Source organism: Perissodus microlepis, chromosome 15 (genome assembly GCF_051167445.1).
Source record: "Perissodus microlepis isolate ML-2025 ecotype Zambia chromosome 15, ASM5116744v1, whole genome shotgun sequence".
Taxonomy (NCBI): Eukaryota; Metazoa; Chordata; class Actinopteri; order Cichliformes; family Cichlidae; genus Perissodus; species Perissodus microlepis.
This window is the reverse complement of record NC_140475.1, coordinates 22,252,815-22,269,764: the sequence shown is the minus strand read 5'-3', so window position 1 is coordinate 22,269,764 and position 16,950 is coordinate 22,252,815. Positions and strand designations below refer to the sequence as shown.

The window sequence follows — 16,950 nt, the reverse complement described above, 5'->3', positions numbered from 1 at the left end:
TGATACTGTGTCATTTTTATTTAGCAAAAATGAAACAAAACTGCATAAGCAAACATGAAAAAGCACAGCTTTCACTGGAGGTTCTGCCAGGAGAGAAAGCCTCTTGTCTCTTAAAGGAATATGGCAGCACGGTTTAGGTTTATAAAGTGGCACCTGAACAAACCAAAGAATATCATCATGTTTGCAGAAAACAAGCAAAGCATATCAGTTCAAACATAGCAACCGTCTAAATTAACAACACAGGCATTATTTTTTATGTGTCTGTAATATCTAATACACCACCTGTTTTTGAAGATTTACTTGCGTTGTACTTAACAGGTTGATGGTGAACGTGCTGATTTTGGTGACATCATAATTCTTTTTAGTTCTTTATCATTTTATAAATAATTTGTATTCTTCAGAAAGATCATGTTTACTTTCTCTTTCTTGTGCTTTGTGGCTTCTCAGTTCCTGCACAAATACATCATGAAACCTTTGGATACTGAACAAGACTGAAACACACTGTACAATGTGTAACTTCTAGAAAAATTAAATAATCTAATGGAAAATGCTTCATCTTCTACTGTGCTTGACAGTAAAATTTTAAATGTTTACAATGTGGAAGAGTTTACCCGTAGCCGATGTTAAAATGAGGTCGGTAAATGAAGTGGATAATTTTCTCCCTCTGCTTTTTTCAGGTAATTTTTGTTGCTCACAGTGAGATATGTATTTGTATTCTACAGTCAACTGGATAAAAAAATGGGGGCTTGGTGCTTTTTATGCTCCTTTTTCATGGTGAACAGTGATATTGGAAGTCTTTTTTCATTAATTATGCCCTGATCAGCTTTTCTGAAACCAAAATTTCTGAAATTTCCATCTCAGAGTTAAGACCTCGGGATCCTGCTTGTGCATATGTGTTGACAAGTGATCAACACATATGCACACATGGTCACTGAAAAACCATGTGTCTCTAATTTGAGTAAAACTAGGTGCAAGTCAAATTTTAAATAACTTAAAAGAAAAAAAAAAAACTTTAAAAAACGTAAACACATCATTGGCCAGCTAAATCGTACGGAGCCCCGGAAGGGACATGGGAGAAAAAAAAAATTAAGACGGACTTTTGCGAGATCTCGCAAAACTAACTCGGGATCTCGCAAAAGTTTTGCGAGATCTCGCAAAACAAACTCGGGATCTCGCAAAACTTTTGCGAGCTCTCGCAAAACAAACTCGCAAAAGTTTTAGCCGCATTCTTCCCGTTAGCTCGAGACCTACTACAGCCGGGAGGAACACCGCTTTCCCGGCACATCGTGCCTCGACCTCCCGGTCGGCTTCGAGCCGGCGTCCGAAGAATGCGGCTAAAACTTTTGCGAGATCTCGCAAAAGTTTTGCGAGATCCCGAGTTTGTTTTGCGAGATCTCGCAAAAGTCCGTCTTAATTTTTTTTTCTCCCATGTCCCCTGCGGGGCTCCATAAAATCGTTTTTTCCACCAATAACACAAATAAAATATAGTCAGATGCTTTTTGTGTCATTAAAGCATTTTCACTCCAACAAGCTTAAATGACATAAGGCAGAACCCGCATTTTTTCCTTGGACTTAATTTGCTGCAAACTACACTGCTGAACTAAACAGTCTATTTGAAGGCCATTTATCACTAAGAATAACCTTTGACTTTTTAAATAGATCAGATTTAAACGTTCAGAATTCCATCTATTCTCTTCTGCTCATCCAATTCAGGGTCACAGGGGCACCAGAGCCTGTGCCAGCTGCAATAGGGCGAGAGGCCAGGTATACTCTAGAGAGGTCACCAGTCTGTCACAGGGCTAACACAGAGAGACAGACAACCATTCACACGCTTGTTTTTTTTTTCTTCTAAAAAAAGAGTCTATTAAACAACTGTTATAGCTGCTAAATTCATGGCCCAAAGGGCCAAACGAGACGGGAGGGAGACAGTCAACAAAATCAGGTTTCTAGCTAAACTAATGGAAACAAAACCAAAACTAGATTGTGATTAACTCCCAGTTCTACTTGTAATTAAAATACACAAATAAAACAAAAAGGTAATACCCGTGGTGAGGGAAGAAGAGAAAGGGAACAAGATGTCAACTGCAAACTTCCACGCTCTGACTTCTCTGGCTTTACATACGTGGACGAGTATTCTGCGACCAATCGGCACTCTGGGTCTGTCCAATCAGAGAGAACAGAGCTGGTTAATGAGATGACAAGAAGACAATAAAAGGATGATGAATAAATCAGTGGCCCACATAACACCAGTAATCCCAAAGGATCACTGAAGCATTGCTCTGACCTATAGTGCCACTAGTGTGTTTTTTTCTCTTCTTTTTAGATAATTTATTATGTAAATTTATCAAATGCATATGCATGCGTTTGGCGTATTGCATTTCCAGGGAAGAACTTTAGTCTAATTTAATACAGAGAATAACAGAGTTCTCAGCATATTTTGCCTTTCCTTGTGTCTTATCCTGTATATGTATTTAATTGCAGCCCAGAGTTTGAAATAATGAGTATGTGCAAAGCTCACCTCAGGCACACAGCTCTGGATGTGACAACAGTTGTTCGTTCAACTTTTGGTACATGTGTTGATGAGGAGCAGCCAATCAGAAGAAAGCTTATAAAGGTATAAATGAAGACGTTTTCTGTCAGACAAAAGATAAGAAGGGGCTATACAAGGAGTAAGTATACATAATTTGGCCTTCTTGTCCTTCTTTTGTGGCATGTATTTTACAGACTTTTAGAAACTCTACCAGGTTAAATTAACCAAGACCTGTTTTTTGTTTTGTTTGTTTGTTTTACTTGCCCCTGGGCTTCTATTGAAAAGCCAGTTATACACCGCACTGTCCCCATAGCTGATTTAGCATCTACTGTGACATAAGATTGACCTTGTGGGTGAAACACTTCAGGTATCATGGTAAATGAATGGCAATGAATATGTTGGGGTCCTGGGTCATTTTGACCAAGCGCTCTCAGTTTTGTTGTGTTTCTGTATCATGTTAAGTTCATTTGTCATTCTAAGGAGTTATTCTATGGGTTCTAAGTTGTTCGGTTTAGTTGATTGGATTTCCCCTTGTGTCTTTACCCATTGCTGGTTCGTCTGTGTTGTTTCCCCAAGTCTCCCTGCGTCTCTGTTTGAAGGTTTCTGGTATGTTTTTGTTAGTTTTTCTAGTTTAGGTTATCTTAGTGTAGCCAGGTGGGAGGTCGGTATTATGGGACATGCCACTGGATGGCGTTGTTTCTTTTGGGGTACCTCTGAGAGCACAAGAGATGATGATGGGGATCTACAGAGACATTCACGGAAGTGCTAGCTTGCATTGGTGTAATGTGGGTGTGTAATGCCCACATTACACCAATGTAATCACGACGGTTTTTCGCTGCGTGATCTGTTTGAAACACAAAGTGTGGAATAGTTAAGGCACCAGGAGTGGCTGCAACCGACTTCAACCATTCATCTCAGAGGGATCTGTATTCCGTTTTTCTACTGGATTAATGCACTGTATGTATTTGAGTTCACACTTGTATTATAATATCTCCGTGGGTAAGAGGGAAAATGTACCTTTGTTAACTGTTTAATTTTAGCTCTGTCTTTCAGCAGGAGAAGCCACTACAATTATTTTTGCACTGCTGAGTTTTTGTTTCTGGATGGGTTTATATCAGTCACACATTGACGCCAGACATCTTTGAGTTACAGACGCTGACAAAGTTGAGAAAATAACCTGCAGTAGCAGTCGGTTACCAGTGCACAAAGCTGTTACTGGATAAGAAATGAATGCATTTATTTTTACAACCTTTTTATTTCCAGCGCTTACTTTATCATTCAGATTAAAAGAACCCCAAAGATATTCTGTGTTCTGGGCTGTTTAATTTAGCCAGGCTACGTTCTGCACATGCCATCACCACTGCTGTTTCTACCGTCACCATAAAAATAAAGTTTGCATCAGAAGCCACGCCTGCATCTTGGGTCCTAATCAGTGTTGGTCAAGTTACTTGAAAAAAGTAATTAGTAACTAATTACTGATTACTTCTCCAAAGAGTAATCCCATTACTTTACTTATTACTCATTTTCAAAGGTAACTAGTTACTTAGTTACTTTTTAAAAACATGATAGACAACCTGAATATGTAATAAAGCAATAGACCTTTCAACCCAACTCCATTTTTTTATTCAGTGTACAACAGACGCTAATGTGTTTGTCACTTTTTACGGACTAAAACTTAAAGTAATGTAAGTACGTCCACGCTTTACACGCTGCATGGTCATACTCTCTTCCACACTCTATATTATCTATTGTTGAGCTACACACATCTGTTGCTGCCACGGGCGTCGCTTGTGCTTACGTCATTGTCATGAGACACCCTCACAAACAAAATCACGACGGTTTAGTAATGCAGTAACGCAGCTTGCATACGGGAAAGTAACAGTAATCTAATTACTTCTTTTGCTATAGTAATCCCTTACATTACTCGTTACTTGAAAAAGTAATCAGATTACAGTAATGCGTTACTTCTATCACTGCTGTACTCTCCCTCCTTGTAAACAAAACAGTATGCGTTGGGTGGATGAGACAGGAAGTGTGTTTTGTGGGACAGAGGTGTCAAGAACACTGGACGCACGTGTGTTTCTCTTCTGACTGTGAAGCTTCAGAATGGCAACAAGAAAAGATACACCTGCCAGTTTGACGATAACAATACTGTGAAGATAGATGGCAGTAGTACTAGTACTAGTAGTACTGTGAAATTATGTAAATGTACTACCCTCAGTCTTCGTCAGTGTGATCATTGCTAGCTAATTTAAACTAGCTAAGGATACCTTTTAGATGACCTAGTATTTTATTTTAAATATGATTAAATTTTGATTTCAATGACTAGAGTTTCCCTTGACGATTTACCTGTGTTGTTTTTCGCAGGTACATTATGTTGGTGACCGTGATGATGACACAGTGAACTATGAAAATGTGAGAAACAGGACAGCTGATCGTGAACTGGACTGAACGTCAGAGCACCACCTTCTGTTAACCAGAACAAAAATGAATCTTTGTTTTTAATTAGATTTTTCTATTTTAAAAAATAATATCTTTCACTTTCCCCGTAAGTTTCTTTTTTTTAATGCTTCATAATCTCATGACATCTTTTTGAATATTGACCAAACTACATATAACAATTGTTATGCTTGCATAACAAAACATTGCTTATATGAGCAATGTCCTGAAATCAGGTTTCGTCATTTTCAGTCGAATTTGTGTTGCACTTACTGCAAATAATGTGCTTCAAAACAAGGAAGTTCTCACTTTCCTATTTTGTAATCTGTTGTTCTCTTGCATTTCGTTTGAAAGTTTACCTCTCCACCTGTGTTCAATCAGCCAGTCACTCACCGACCATACACTGTTAATTCTTTGTTTAAAAGTAAGCAGCGACTGTGTCCTGCACTGCTTCTGAAGTCCTGCTTTGGACTCTGGACCCTGTTTTGGACGGTCGCAACCTAAATAAGTTCACCACTAAAATAATGCCCCCCCCCCACACACAGGGGAAATTTCATCTCCCCTGTAGTTCTGTAGCCTTCTTTCTTTTCTGACTGTGAAACATCAGAATGGACACGATAATAGATACACCTGTAAATTTGGTGAGGAAAAACCATGGGAAGATAGAATCTTGCTACCCACATGTCATCATGGCCAGGATTATTTTAAAAAATTAATTCACCTAAGATATGCAAATTCAGTGTGGAGTTTTACTCTAGTCTCCAAGCACTTTATTGGCTACAATAGTACAAGGAAAAGAGATGTATGAAAAAAAAAAATGTTTCAGCAATCATTGCAGCGATCAGTCTCCTGTAACCATGACATGGGGGCTCTTCACTTTGAAGGACTTAGTGTAAGATTGTAATCAGTGTTCTTGTCAAGTGAGACAATTCAAATAATACCTATACTAAGCAGATTTGAGCCTAATCGCTGCTGCTTCTTTTACCATGAAGGATAAATCCCTTTGAAGACATCAATGTGAATTAACAAAAAAAAGAACTTCAAATTTTCAGAGTTCAAAGGATTGTGACCTGATTTAACACAAAACAAAGCCCAAAAATACCCAACACTATAAAATAAAATAAGATTTAGCATTATAGTAGACCTGTTTTTTTCATTCCACATGTCCTCTATGTACTGTTAAAAGGAAGAACAAATTTGGAAATCTGTGTCTAGACTAATATTAAAAACACATTTTAATATGCAATCACCTTTTCACAGTAAATTTTGTTGTATTGGTAATTTTTTTATTTCATGAAATGTGTATAACTCGTTCAAATACTGACAAAACTATAAAAACTTGTATTACAAAACTGAACCTCGTGGAATCCTGTTTAGTTTTTTTCAAAGCTACACTTCCTGCCTCATTCGGTGAGTTCTGAAGTTTAAATGTTTTTTCAATTAAGTAAGTTATTCATGTCAGTTATCACGATGCTGCTTCTTGGTCAGAACTTTTGACTCCTGAAGATAAGTGAAGCTGAAAGCCAAAGTTCCTGTCTCATTCTGTAAATCTAAGCTGTCCCTCTCAGAAGGTGTCAAGGTAACAGTTATTTAAGCCTCATTTTAAATTGATGTGATAAAAATATGACTTTTGACACACCTGCATCACAAATTGTTTTGTTTTAGCCAAACCATCTCTGTATCTGTGATCTTGGACATAGCAGTACCCATTATGTTTTTATAATATTCAAGACTACTGTTAAATACTTTGAACTTTACTTTTAAGACACACACACACATTCCCATATTGATATCTTAGTGAGGACATCTAATTGACATAATGCTTTCCCTAGCCACTTACCCTAACGCTAACCATCAAAACTGAATGCCTAACCCTAACCCTCAGCCTAAACCTAACCATTACCTAATTGTAACCCTGACACTAAAACCACATTTGAAGTCTCAAAAATGCCTTGAAACTCGTGAGGACAGGCACTTTTGTCCTCACAAGTGACTGTTGGTCCCCACAAGTATAGTAACACTCCATTTTTTTGGTCCCCATAAAGATGTCTAAACGGGTACACATACACACACACAGTGTCAGACAGTTTAATCACAGAGTTGATCATCTGAAATCTCCTCCATATAATCCTGTTTGCCACATGTTTTATGTGACAGGTTGATTTACAACAGCCACAGTTTAAAAACGGGACACCCCCCCTCCCCAAAACAGCTGTTTGTTGCTACCAGCAGCTGAATCATGTCATTTCTGTCTTCTGCTAAATCGGCATTTTAGTTCCAAATCATCACATTTCCTCTTTTTGACATTAATAAATGGAAATTGCAACACTTTTTATTTCGACATTATCCTGCTCTATGGCCAAACCAGTACGGTTTTCATCCATCTAATTAAGGTGAATTTTTTTTAAGCTGTGTTTGCAGGCACGGATGTGACATAATCCAAGTTCTTTTAAAATAATGTTGGTGGTTTGTGATGATGTCAAAGAGGAAACAGAAGCATCAGACAGACCAGCAGCAGAGAAAAGCCTCATAACGTTTGCGCGCTGACAAAACGGCACAGAATGGTCCTGCTTACATTTATTCTAATTCTTGTGCTTCAGTGTGAAGGTAAAGCCTCCTTTATTTTTATTGCTTACTTTGATAACCACTTTGATAGCTTCATACAAGGTTTTTGTTACTTGTTAAAATTAGTCAATACTTCGGAAGACAGAATTGTGGCATGAGCGTGAGTTCAGTTTGGAAACAAATTTAAACTTGATTTGTGATTGTGGGGTGGGGGGTAGAACAAACCTCTTGCACTCAGTTTATTCATTTTTTTTTTTTTTTAGATGACCATGTTATGCTATATACACATTTTTCTGAATGTGCTCTTTTCTTTGCAGTGGGGGTCAGTGAAACCAAACACGTCTTGTATCTAACACCTGGAAATGATGCCATTATGCCCTGTAACAATGTGCCTGATACATGCTCCATGGTTATCTGGGCTTACAGCAAACACGAGTCTCAGACAATAAATATGGTTCATAATGGAATTGTTGAGAAGAACTCAGCTCAAGCTGCCAGACTGAGTCTGCACAGTAACTGTTCACTGAGTATTAACAACATCACTGCAGAAGATGCCGGTCATTACTTCTGTCGGCCTGAAGGGACCGCTGATCAGGACACATATGTGGACCTAAATATTTTGACCAGTGAGTATTTAGACTTCCATGGACTTCCATATATCCATATCTGTGAATGACACTGTACATTAAGCATTAAACACACCCGTTATCACCACACTTACTATTATGAGGGATACAGCATTGATTTCCCTCTACACGTGTCATGTAACTGAATGTATCACCTTCTTGGGGAATTAAAATTCTCGTGTTGAAACATGGAGACAGGTCTTTAAATGAAAAGAGTTTTTATTTCATTGGATGAGAGCAGTAAATCGGGCCATGGCTTATGTATTCATTTCAAATTTTATATTCTAAATTAGTAAAACTACTATTAGATAATCACTTATTTAAACTATTAAAATACCAGGAGAAAAATAGAACTTATTTGTAATGTCTCATAAGGTTTTCACATTTAGGAAGATAATCCAGATGTTTTGAACTTGCATAACTGTTGTCACTCGTGTTCTCTCCTCAGTTTCAGCATTTCCATCAGACGCTGATCCAAAGAAGGATGGAAACGTCACGTTAGAGTGCTCTCTGTTTAGATACTATCCCTCTCCTTGTAAACAAAACAGTATGCGTTGGGTGGATGAGACAGGAAGTGTGCTGTGGGACAGAGATGTCAAGAACATTGGACACGCGTGTGTTTCTCTTCTGACTGTGAAGCTTCAGAGTGGCAACAAGAAAAGATACACCTGCCAGTTTGAAGATAACAATACTGTGAAGATAGAAGCTCACTACACACCTGTCCTCATAGGTAGGATAACATCAATAAGAAAAGTAAATTAAGATAAGATGGGATATAAGAGTGAGTCACTTTTTAAAAAGTGAATTACATACTTTTTAATGACTTTTGAAAGACTTTTAATGCTGACTACTTTGAATCCTCTGACAGATTCCACCCCAAACAAGGCTTTCATCATCATTGGTGCTGTGATGCTGGTTCTGGTGGTTGCCGTCATCGCTGCTGTTTTCATCAAATACAGGAGGCGTGCTAAAGTGACAGAGGGTTAGTAATTATAGTACATATAAATGTGGTCATTCTTGGGTCATCTACTTATCATCTCGTTCATCTAATAATATTATTACTATTATATATTATTACAAGAGCTCTATCCCATTTTGAGCAATCTGCAATAATTGCAGCTTAATGTTAACTTGTGAAAATGCTACATTTTCACTGCGGTTACTTCAGTCTAATATACTTTGCACTGGAAAATTGATTTAAGAAGCTCTACATTGTGATTATTGATTCTACTTTTTCTTCCAGACAGTCAAAAACCCACCCGACCCAAACATGTAAGTATATTGATACACACTATATATGATATGTTTTCACATATAACAGAAATACCTTTGTTTAATATTAATATAACCTTTACAAATGAACTTGTTTCTTGCACATTATTGCCACTGATCACTCGGAAAATTGCAACATGCTGACCGTGCCACAGTATATGATGACAATGTGTTCTTCCCTTTTCTTGTTTAGAATGAGGAAATACTTCAAGGAGTCTTGGGCCAGCTGATCTCGGTAAATAGTTCATGTATCTATAATAAATATAGTAATGAACATAGTAATACATTAAATTATTATATATATAATTCATTGGTTTAATTTGCTGTCTAAAGTATTCCAGTTAAACCTGGATTCATCAGATTACTGTGTATGCTGAACCCGAATACGGTATTCGGAGAGGCACAAATAACGTGTTTTTTACGAATACTTATTTCGAACAAATACTTAAAAAAAATATTTGTATTCGGGAACAAGAAAAACTTTATATCAAAAAGCTGAGTTTCCTTATGAGACCGCTGTGCATGGCTGGATGAGTGAGTGACGTGTGAAAGAGGTGACTGACACAGGCTGCTCCACACAACAACAGAGACAGTTCGGCTGAGCGAAAAAAGACTAAACTGCATCACTATTTTTGTTGAATAGATTTTTTTGTACCTTAACTGGGTTCCGGACGCTGTTTATAACTTTCGCGAAGATCGGTAGACTATTCCATTACGCTGCATTACTGACGACTGCAGTCTTCGTTCTGTTTACGTAGCTCTGTTAGCTCGGTAATTTACAAATAGGCTGTTGACAGAGTAATGTTAACGTTCGGTTAAAAGGGCTAAAACAATGCTTGTGTAGTTGTGTCGAATTTTATGCATTTGTGGAAACATTTTACAGTCAGTACTGTAGGTGAAACCAAAGCGATATGTAATGTGTGCAAAAGTCAAATCAACAGAGGCAGATATATCAAACATCTGTCAACATCTGCTATGCATAATCACATGCATTTAAAGCATCCTCTCTTGGTACTGTCTTCATTATATTAAATTATTAAAACCAGGACACTACATCCATCTGTTATTTAAAGTCTGTATGGATAGAGAGGGGAAACAATACATACCTGTGACTAAGTGGACAGGTGCACTTTGCAGCAGTTTAAAGCTGGTTTGAGATGCAATGAGTAACTGAGGAACAACAATTACTTTTTTTTGGCACAATGGCATAATAACCTCAGCCTGCTTGTAATTCCTGTTCTCTGACTTCACTGGTTTTAGTGGACGTTTTAAAAGGATTAGTTTCACCCTTTCATACAGAATTTTACTAAAATAAGAGTAAAGCCAAAATCAAGTCTTTATTTGAAAGTTAATATTTAGTTTTTGAGACTATGTTTGATCATCATGTGTCTGAAATAGAACCTAAAGTAGTTTTCATTCATGTTTTTGCTTTTTGAACCACTGTGTTTGCTTTCAGGATGAGCCAGAGAGCAGCATCACCTATGCTACTATTGACCACACTGATCAAAATGCCTCACTGAGGAAAACTGTAACTATTGGTTTTTTTTTTTGGTTTTTTTTTAACTTATATTCCATTTTAAAATTACTTTTGGGCTATATAACCGTTGTAGATTCATATTTTATTCATTAACCCATTTGATTTGAACCAGTGAATTTTTTGAGAAACAAAAAAGCAAAAAAAAAATTCTACTCTTCACTGTTTGTTATTGTCTAAATTATTTAAAGCCTTTAATTTTCTGTTATACAGGTTAAAAAGGAGGAAGCAGTGACTTACTCTGCAGTGAAGACAAAGGTAGAAAGTGACCCCAGCGGCTTCTACAGTAACATCAGCTAAACTTACCAAAAATAAATCAGAGGAAATAAAACTTCTCATAATGTCACTGCTTTTATTTAAGCTTGCTGTTGTCAGAGATAAACATAACCCTACATCTTTGTCAGCTTCAAATACATACAAACATGAAATATGGCAGCATTACCGTAAAATACATGAGTTCATCCAACTAAAGAAGTAAAAAGTTTTTTTTGTATAATTGTTTGTGTGTGAGTGTTTTTGACATGTTATTTAATTTTTTAGTTTAAGTCATCCATAAATTAAATTGTTCTCCTCATGGTCCTGGGTATTTGACCTAGGTGTTTGAGCTTGGTTGACTTGTTCTTGATTTTTGCAGAATATTGAGTTTCCGCTGTTCAGTGTAGAGTGCCTCTGTTACTTAAGTTCTAGTTCTTAGTTTCTGTTTAAATGAATTCCCTCTCCGTCTTTACTCGGGTTGTCCTCCTCAGCGTCCACAGTGTGTAGTCAGTCATGTCAGAATTATAGGACTATGAGGAGGAATAACAATTAGATGTCCAAATGGGGAAACAAGTCAACAAGTCCAGATTCAAAACAACTGATTTTATTTTTAGGTTAAGCTTAAGGTGCTGATAAAAATATATAGGAAAAAGAAAAAGGGGAGATGGCAGTCCCAAAATGGCAGTAAACAAAGGAAACAGAAATAACAAACTATGCAAAGAAAAACTTCGCAGTAGCAACAGTTCCTCACAACTGAACCACAACACAGTACTCAGCTGGGTAAATGATACTGATGTATATTTTAATTTTGGAAGACTGTCAGAGCAAATAAATCAAACAGCCTGTTAGCAGTGTCTTTCATTTAAAGCACTTGCGTGTAGTCTATTTGCAGACACGGATGTGAAGAAATCCAAACTCATGACAGAATGGGTGGCGTGTGATGGGCTCAAAGACAAAACAGCAGCAACATAAAGATAGAGAAATACCTCACAATGTGTGCCTGCTGACAGGGAATGGTGCAGAATGGCTCTTTGGAAATTATTTCTGGTTTTTGTGCTTCAGTTTGAAGGTAAATCTGCTTTTTTTTATGATGCTAGGCCAAAAATAAAGGTTGTTTTGTGTTTCTTCAGTTTGTCACCGTGGGTCTGCATTTGGGTCCTCTATCCTGCAATGCCATGACAGTTTATGTTAAATTTCTTTGAATAATTTTGCAGAAATGATAAGCTTCAGTAACAGTTTTTAAAAAGTAGCCAGTATTTGGGAGAAAAAAAAGAATAGTAATTATGACTGAGTTATATTTGGAGTGATTCTCAATTTTATGTAGAATTTATTTTTAATTAGTCTTGATTTTGGATTACATGAGATGTACAGTAAAGTTAGATATCATTGAAAGTTATTCATATAAGAACTCATGCACTAGATGTATGCATGTTGCCAATGTTAAGGTCTACGTTCATTATTTGTTTAGTTGCATTTGCATTGTTGCCTCACAGCAAGAAGGTCCTGAGTTCAATTCCACCATCAGGCTGGGGTCTTTCTGTGTGGAGTTTGAATACTCTGGCTTCCTCCCACAGTCCATAGACATGCAGTTAGGTTAACTGGTCACTTTAAATTGCCCATAGGTGTGAATGGTTGTCTGTCTCTCTGTGTTAACCCTGATGGTGACCTCTCCAGGGTGTACCCTGCCTCTCACCCTAAGACAGCTGGGATGGGCTCCTGCTACCCTGAAAAGGACGGGTGAGCGGGGAAGAGGATGGATGATGCGTGTTATTCATCACAGAAACTTTCCTTTCCTTTGCAGCAGGAATCAGTGGTGAACCATACTTTCTCTATCACAGACCAGGAAATTATGTCATTTTGCCCTGTGACAAGGCGCCTGATACGTGCTCCATGGTTACCTGGTTTTACAACAGAGAGCCATCTCAGACAACACAGGTGGTTTATCATGGAGATGTTAAGAACTCAACCCAAGCTGCCAGACTAAGTCTTCACAGTGACTGCTCTCTGTGCATCAACAACATCACTACTGAGGATGCTGGTGTTTACAACTGTCGGCCTGAGGGGACCACTGGCCAGGACACAACTGTCTATCTAAATATTTTGACTAGTGAGTACTTGGACATAAATGATTTGGGTCTTTGCAGAGTATCATGGTCATTAATATCTTTTTTTAAAAAAAAAAAAATCTCTGAGGCCCTTTCCCTCAAAAACAAATTTGTGCATGACACTCCGCACTAAGGATTAAACATCCATCATCCCCACAGGCTCTGTGAGGGATCCAGCCTTGATTTTAATCCATCATTAGGCATATTTGGAGTAACTGAATGAATCCATTTTGGTGGAGTCTGAGCTTTAACTCGATATGCCTATGCAATAAAAGGAGCAAACTTTTACAGTAACATCTGGATGAAAGTTACATATATTAAATGTGCAAAAGTACTTTTTCTACAGGACAATCACTCAGTAAACCTGTGACAGTAAGAAGAAATTACAGAACTTGCATTTAAATTCACATTCCACTTTTTTCTTAATGCTGAGGTAACTGTCGTCACTCATTTTCAGTTTCAGCATCTCCATCAAACCCCGACCTACAGATGAATGGAAACATCACATTAAAGTGCTCTTTGTTCAGACTCAGTAGCCTCCCTTGTGACGAGATAAGCCTCCGCTGGGTGGATGACACAGGAACTGTGCTGCTTAATAAAGTCAGATACACTGGATGCACATGCATTTCACTTCTAACTGTGAAGCTTCACAGTGACCACAACAAACGATACACCTGCCAGATTGTTGAGGAAAACAATGTGAAGATGGAAACTCACTACACACCAGTCTTCATAGGTAGGTTATATATAACAATTAGATGATTTTTACCCATTAAACACTGATGAACAGAGTCCACAGATTCCATAGCTCATTACACACCTCTAGGTAGAATAAATAAGGTGGTTAATTCTACCTAATATGTGCAAGTCGCTGCTATAAATACATTTTTAAAAAGGCAAATTGCCTTAGATTTGAAAAGACAATAAGTTCTATCGGTGACGAGGGGAAAACCACCATGGTAACTCGTGGGTTGGAAATGTAAGTCTGGCCAGTTCAGGGCTCAAGGACACCACACTCAGGGTTGTCATAGGTCTTGTGGTAGTGGGCTCCATGCTCCGACCTGGGAGTGTAACTGTCAGTCTTTTCCCACCCAAGCCTGCTGCCTTCCATCAGGTTTGCCACCACCTAAAATTGTGATTCAAAGAAAAAGACAAAAAGACAGTAGAAGCCAGACCAGGTTAAAACAATAGTAGTGTTTTGGTCCACAGCTGAAACCAAGGTTTCAAAGCAGCTGCTTCTAAACTCTACAACGCTCTTCTTTTTACCTTCCAGGGTGTCCTAATTTTCAAACAATTTGTAACGTCATTGGCAGATCTTACCAACATACAGGACCAGGTCGGAATCAAACTCTAATTAATGTTTTTGTCTGGTGAATCCCTTGCTAAAGGAGGTGATTAAAAAAAAGCATTTAAGACTTCTTTCCTTAGTATTTGAAGAATTCAAATAGCTTTTAACCTGTCCAGGATGAACCCCGCCTCTCACCCTATGGCAGCTAGGATAGGCTCAAACCCCTCCACAATGATGACTTGAATAAGAAAACAGATTGATAGAATAGCTCTAATAATCACATTCCAGTTAGGAACATTCAAGAAAAATTGACTGTTATAATGTACCCCTGGACTACAGTGTAGTCTCCACTCTTACAGAAAATAATGGCATACAATAACTTATATAGAAAAAAACCCCAACCCAATGTTTAGGGAAATGGCCTCATTTATTCCACAGTGCTGCATTTTGTAAAAATAACTTTGAGTCCTACTTTAGTTTCCAAATATTCAAACGCTGAAATGCATGAAGAAATACTGTGAACCATGTGCTTTGTGCAGACTTCAGAGAGTCCATGGAGCAGTCTCCGCTGAGCTATGCCATGTGGCATCTTCGCATGGCAGCACTGATCCTAATGATTGTCATCACTATTTTAGTCATCAGATACAGAGGTGAGCCAATACAGATTATACATAATAACTATAATTACTGAAAGTATACGTTTGAATTAAATTGCTGCTCTTTTTTTAAGGAAACAAAAAGCTTCTTGAAGAGAGCAACGTGAGTTTAAAAAGATCTTGTTTTAAATGTTATGTAGGATTTTTTCAATAAACAGTGCACAGTAAGTGGCTCTGATAAGCACATTCCATGTATACACAATTTGTCAGTGTGAACTGGGTAGTTTGAAACCTAGGAGGAACTAAGATAGCTTGTAAGACAGATGATGAGAAAGTTGGTTCACCGTGAGTTGCCATTAATATAAAGCTGCATATTTTCACACCTGCATGGCAGTACTGATTTTTCTAGGACTTACCTGATAAAGATGCATGTGAAAACATAAATGTCCTAAACAGTTAGACTGGACTTTAGTCTTTAACCTGCCAGATCCTTGGTAACAATTATGTGAAGTATAATGAATCCTCAAGTTATTACTTCAGTGGCCACCCGAGTTTCCCTTGAACATCTGCTTGTGTGCTTTTTACAGGTCCATTATGTTGGTGACTGCGATGATGGCACAGTGATCTATGAAAATGTGGCAAGTCTGGCTGACCCTGAACTGCATTGAACTTCAGAGCACATACTTCAGCTCAACATTTTCTTAATCCCTTTGCAACAACTTAGATTCTCTTTAAGTCTTTTGTATATTAACAATAATGTAATGTACACCATCCAACTAAAAAAATAGACCTGTAACCAGGTTTAGTCTTTTTCGGTCAAATCTTACTTTCTACCTACTGAAACTGCAGTAATAGAGTGATCCTGAATGAAGTTATGCTGCTTCTTGCTTATATAACTTTGGATTCCTGAAGATAAATAAAGCTGAAAACTGTGAATGGAGAAGAAATGCTCAGTGCATTAGCAGCCTTAGCCTGTAGCAGCATAACTAAAGGATAATTCAGAGTGATCTGAACCATCCCTATGAGATTTATCAAAAATGAAAATTAGGAGTCTAATCCTAAAGCAGCGATGGCGTCTGACTTCTGAAATTCCAACTGGCAGCACAGGAGAAGAGGCCAACAGCTAAAAGCGCTGCCTCACATTCTTCTTTTGGAAACTCTAAATGCTGAATCTCAAAAGGTTGATTCTGTTCACCTGGACGTAGCCTTTTCAATGGGAGAAACGTTTTGTCACTCATCACTCTCAGCTGAGGCCTTATAAACAGTGCATTTGGACAATAACTGAAACCAGCCAACTAAATGAACAATGGGCTGTGAGGTCAGTTCCTTGATCATTAATATGCAAATTGTCATGACCATGGATCAACAACCACTGATCAAAGATCATTAATCAATATGCTATATGCTGAAAGCAAAAACACTTGGGTGCACCTCTCCATCATTGAACACAGCTTTTCTGGCAAGCCTCCAGTCTTCTTTTTCCTCCAGATGTATTTTAGCAATTGAGATATCATTCACAACAGATATTGAAACTGATCTCCATGTCACTGGTAGAACAAGGAGATGAAGCTGGGCAAATTAGAAAAAACCCCTAAAGATAGGATTGAATAATCCAAAAATGTACCTCCTTCTGAATCACATTTCCTTGACCCCCATGAATAAGGAGGTTGCTATCCCACTTTTACCATCGGCATGCTCTGCATTTAGAGGTAGCTTTGTGTGTGTCCAGTGTTGGGTGCT

General features: G+C 37.9%; 1 protein-coding gene across 1 annotated transcript; it reads left to right on the top strand.

The window, feature by feature from the left end:
- The first annotated feature begins 7,323 nt into the window (after window positions 1-7,323).
- LOC146372163 (uncharacterized) lies at window positions 7,324-15,886 on the top strand. The gene is made up of 14 exons (XM_084953439.1): window positions 7,324-7,576; window positions 7,852-8,160; window positions 8,609-8,890; window positions 9,029-9,142; window positions 9,404-9,432; window positions 9,626-9,667; window positions 10,889-10,960; window positions 11,180-11,224; window positions 12,200-12,290; window positions 13,023-13,328; window positions 13,784-14,062; window positions 15,154-15,264; window positions 15,345-15,373; window positions 15,798-15,886. The coding sequence occupies exons 1-14, from the start codon at window positions 7,531-7,533 to the stop codon at window positions 15,876-15,878; spliced, it is 1,836 nt and encodes a 611-aa protein (XP_084809565.1). The 5' UTR covers window positions 7,324-7,530; the 3' UTR covers window positions 15,879-15,886.
- The last annotated feature ends 1,064 nt before the right edge of the window (window positions 15,887-16,950 follow it).

What these genes read in the sequence shown, in the direction of transcription:
- LOC146372163 (XM_084953439.1), top strand. Translation starts at nt 7,531, where the DNA reads ATGGTCCTGCTTACATTTATTCTAATTCTTGTGCTTCAGTGTGAAG. An exon ending in TCTTGTGCTTCAGTGTGAAG is followed by an intron (nt 7,577 to 7,851) that starts GTAAAGCCTCCT and finishes TTTTCTTTGCAG; the next exon opens with TGGGGGTCAGTGAAACCAAA. An exon ending in TCTTGGGCCAGCTGATCTCG is followed by an intron (nt 9,668 to 10,888) that starts GTAAATAGTTCA and finishes GTTTGCTTTCAG; the next exon opens with GATGAGCCAGAGAGCAGCAT.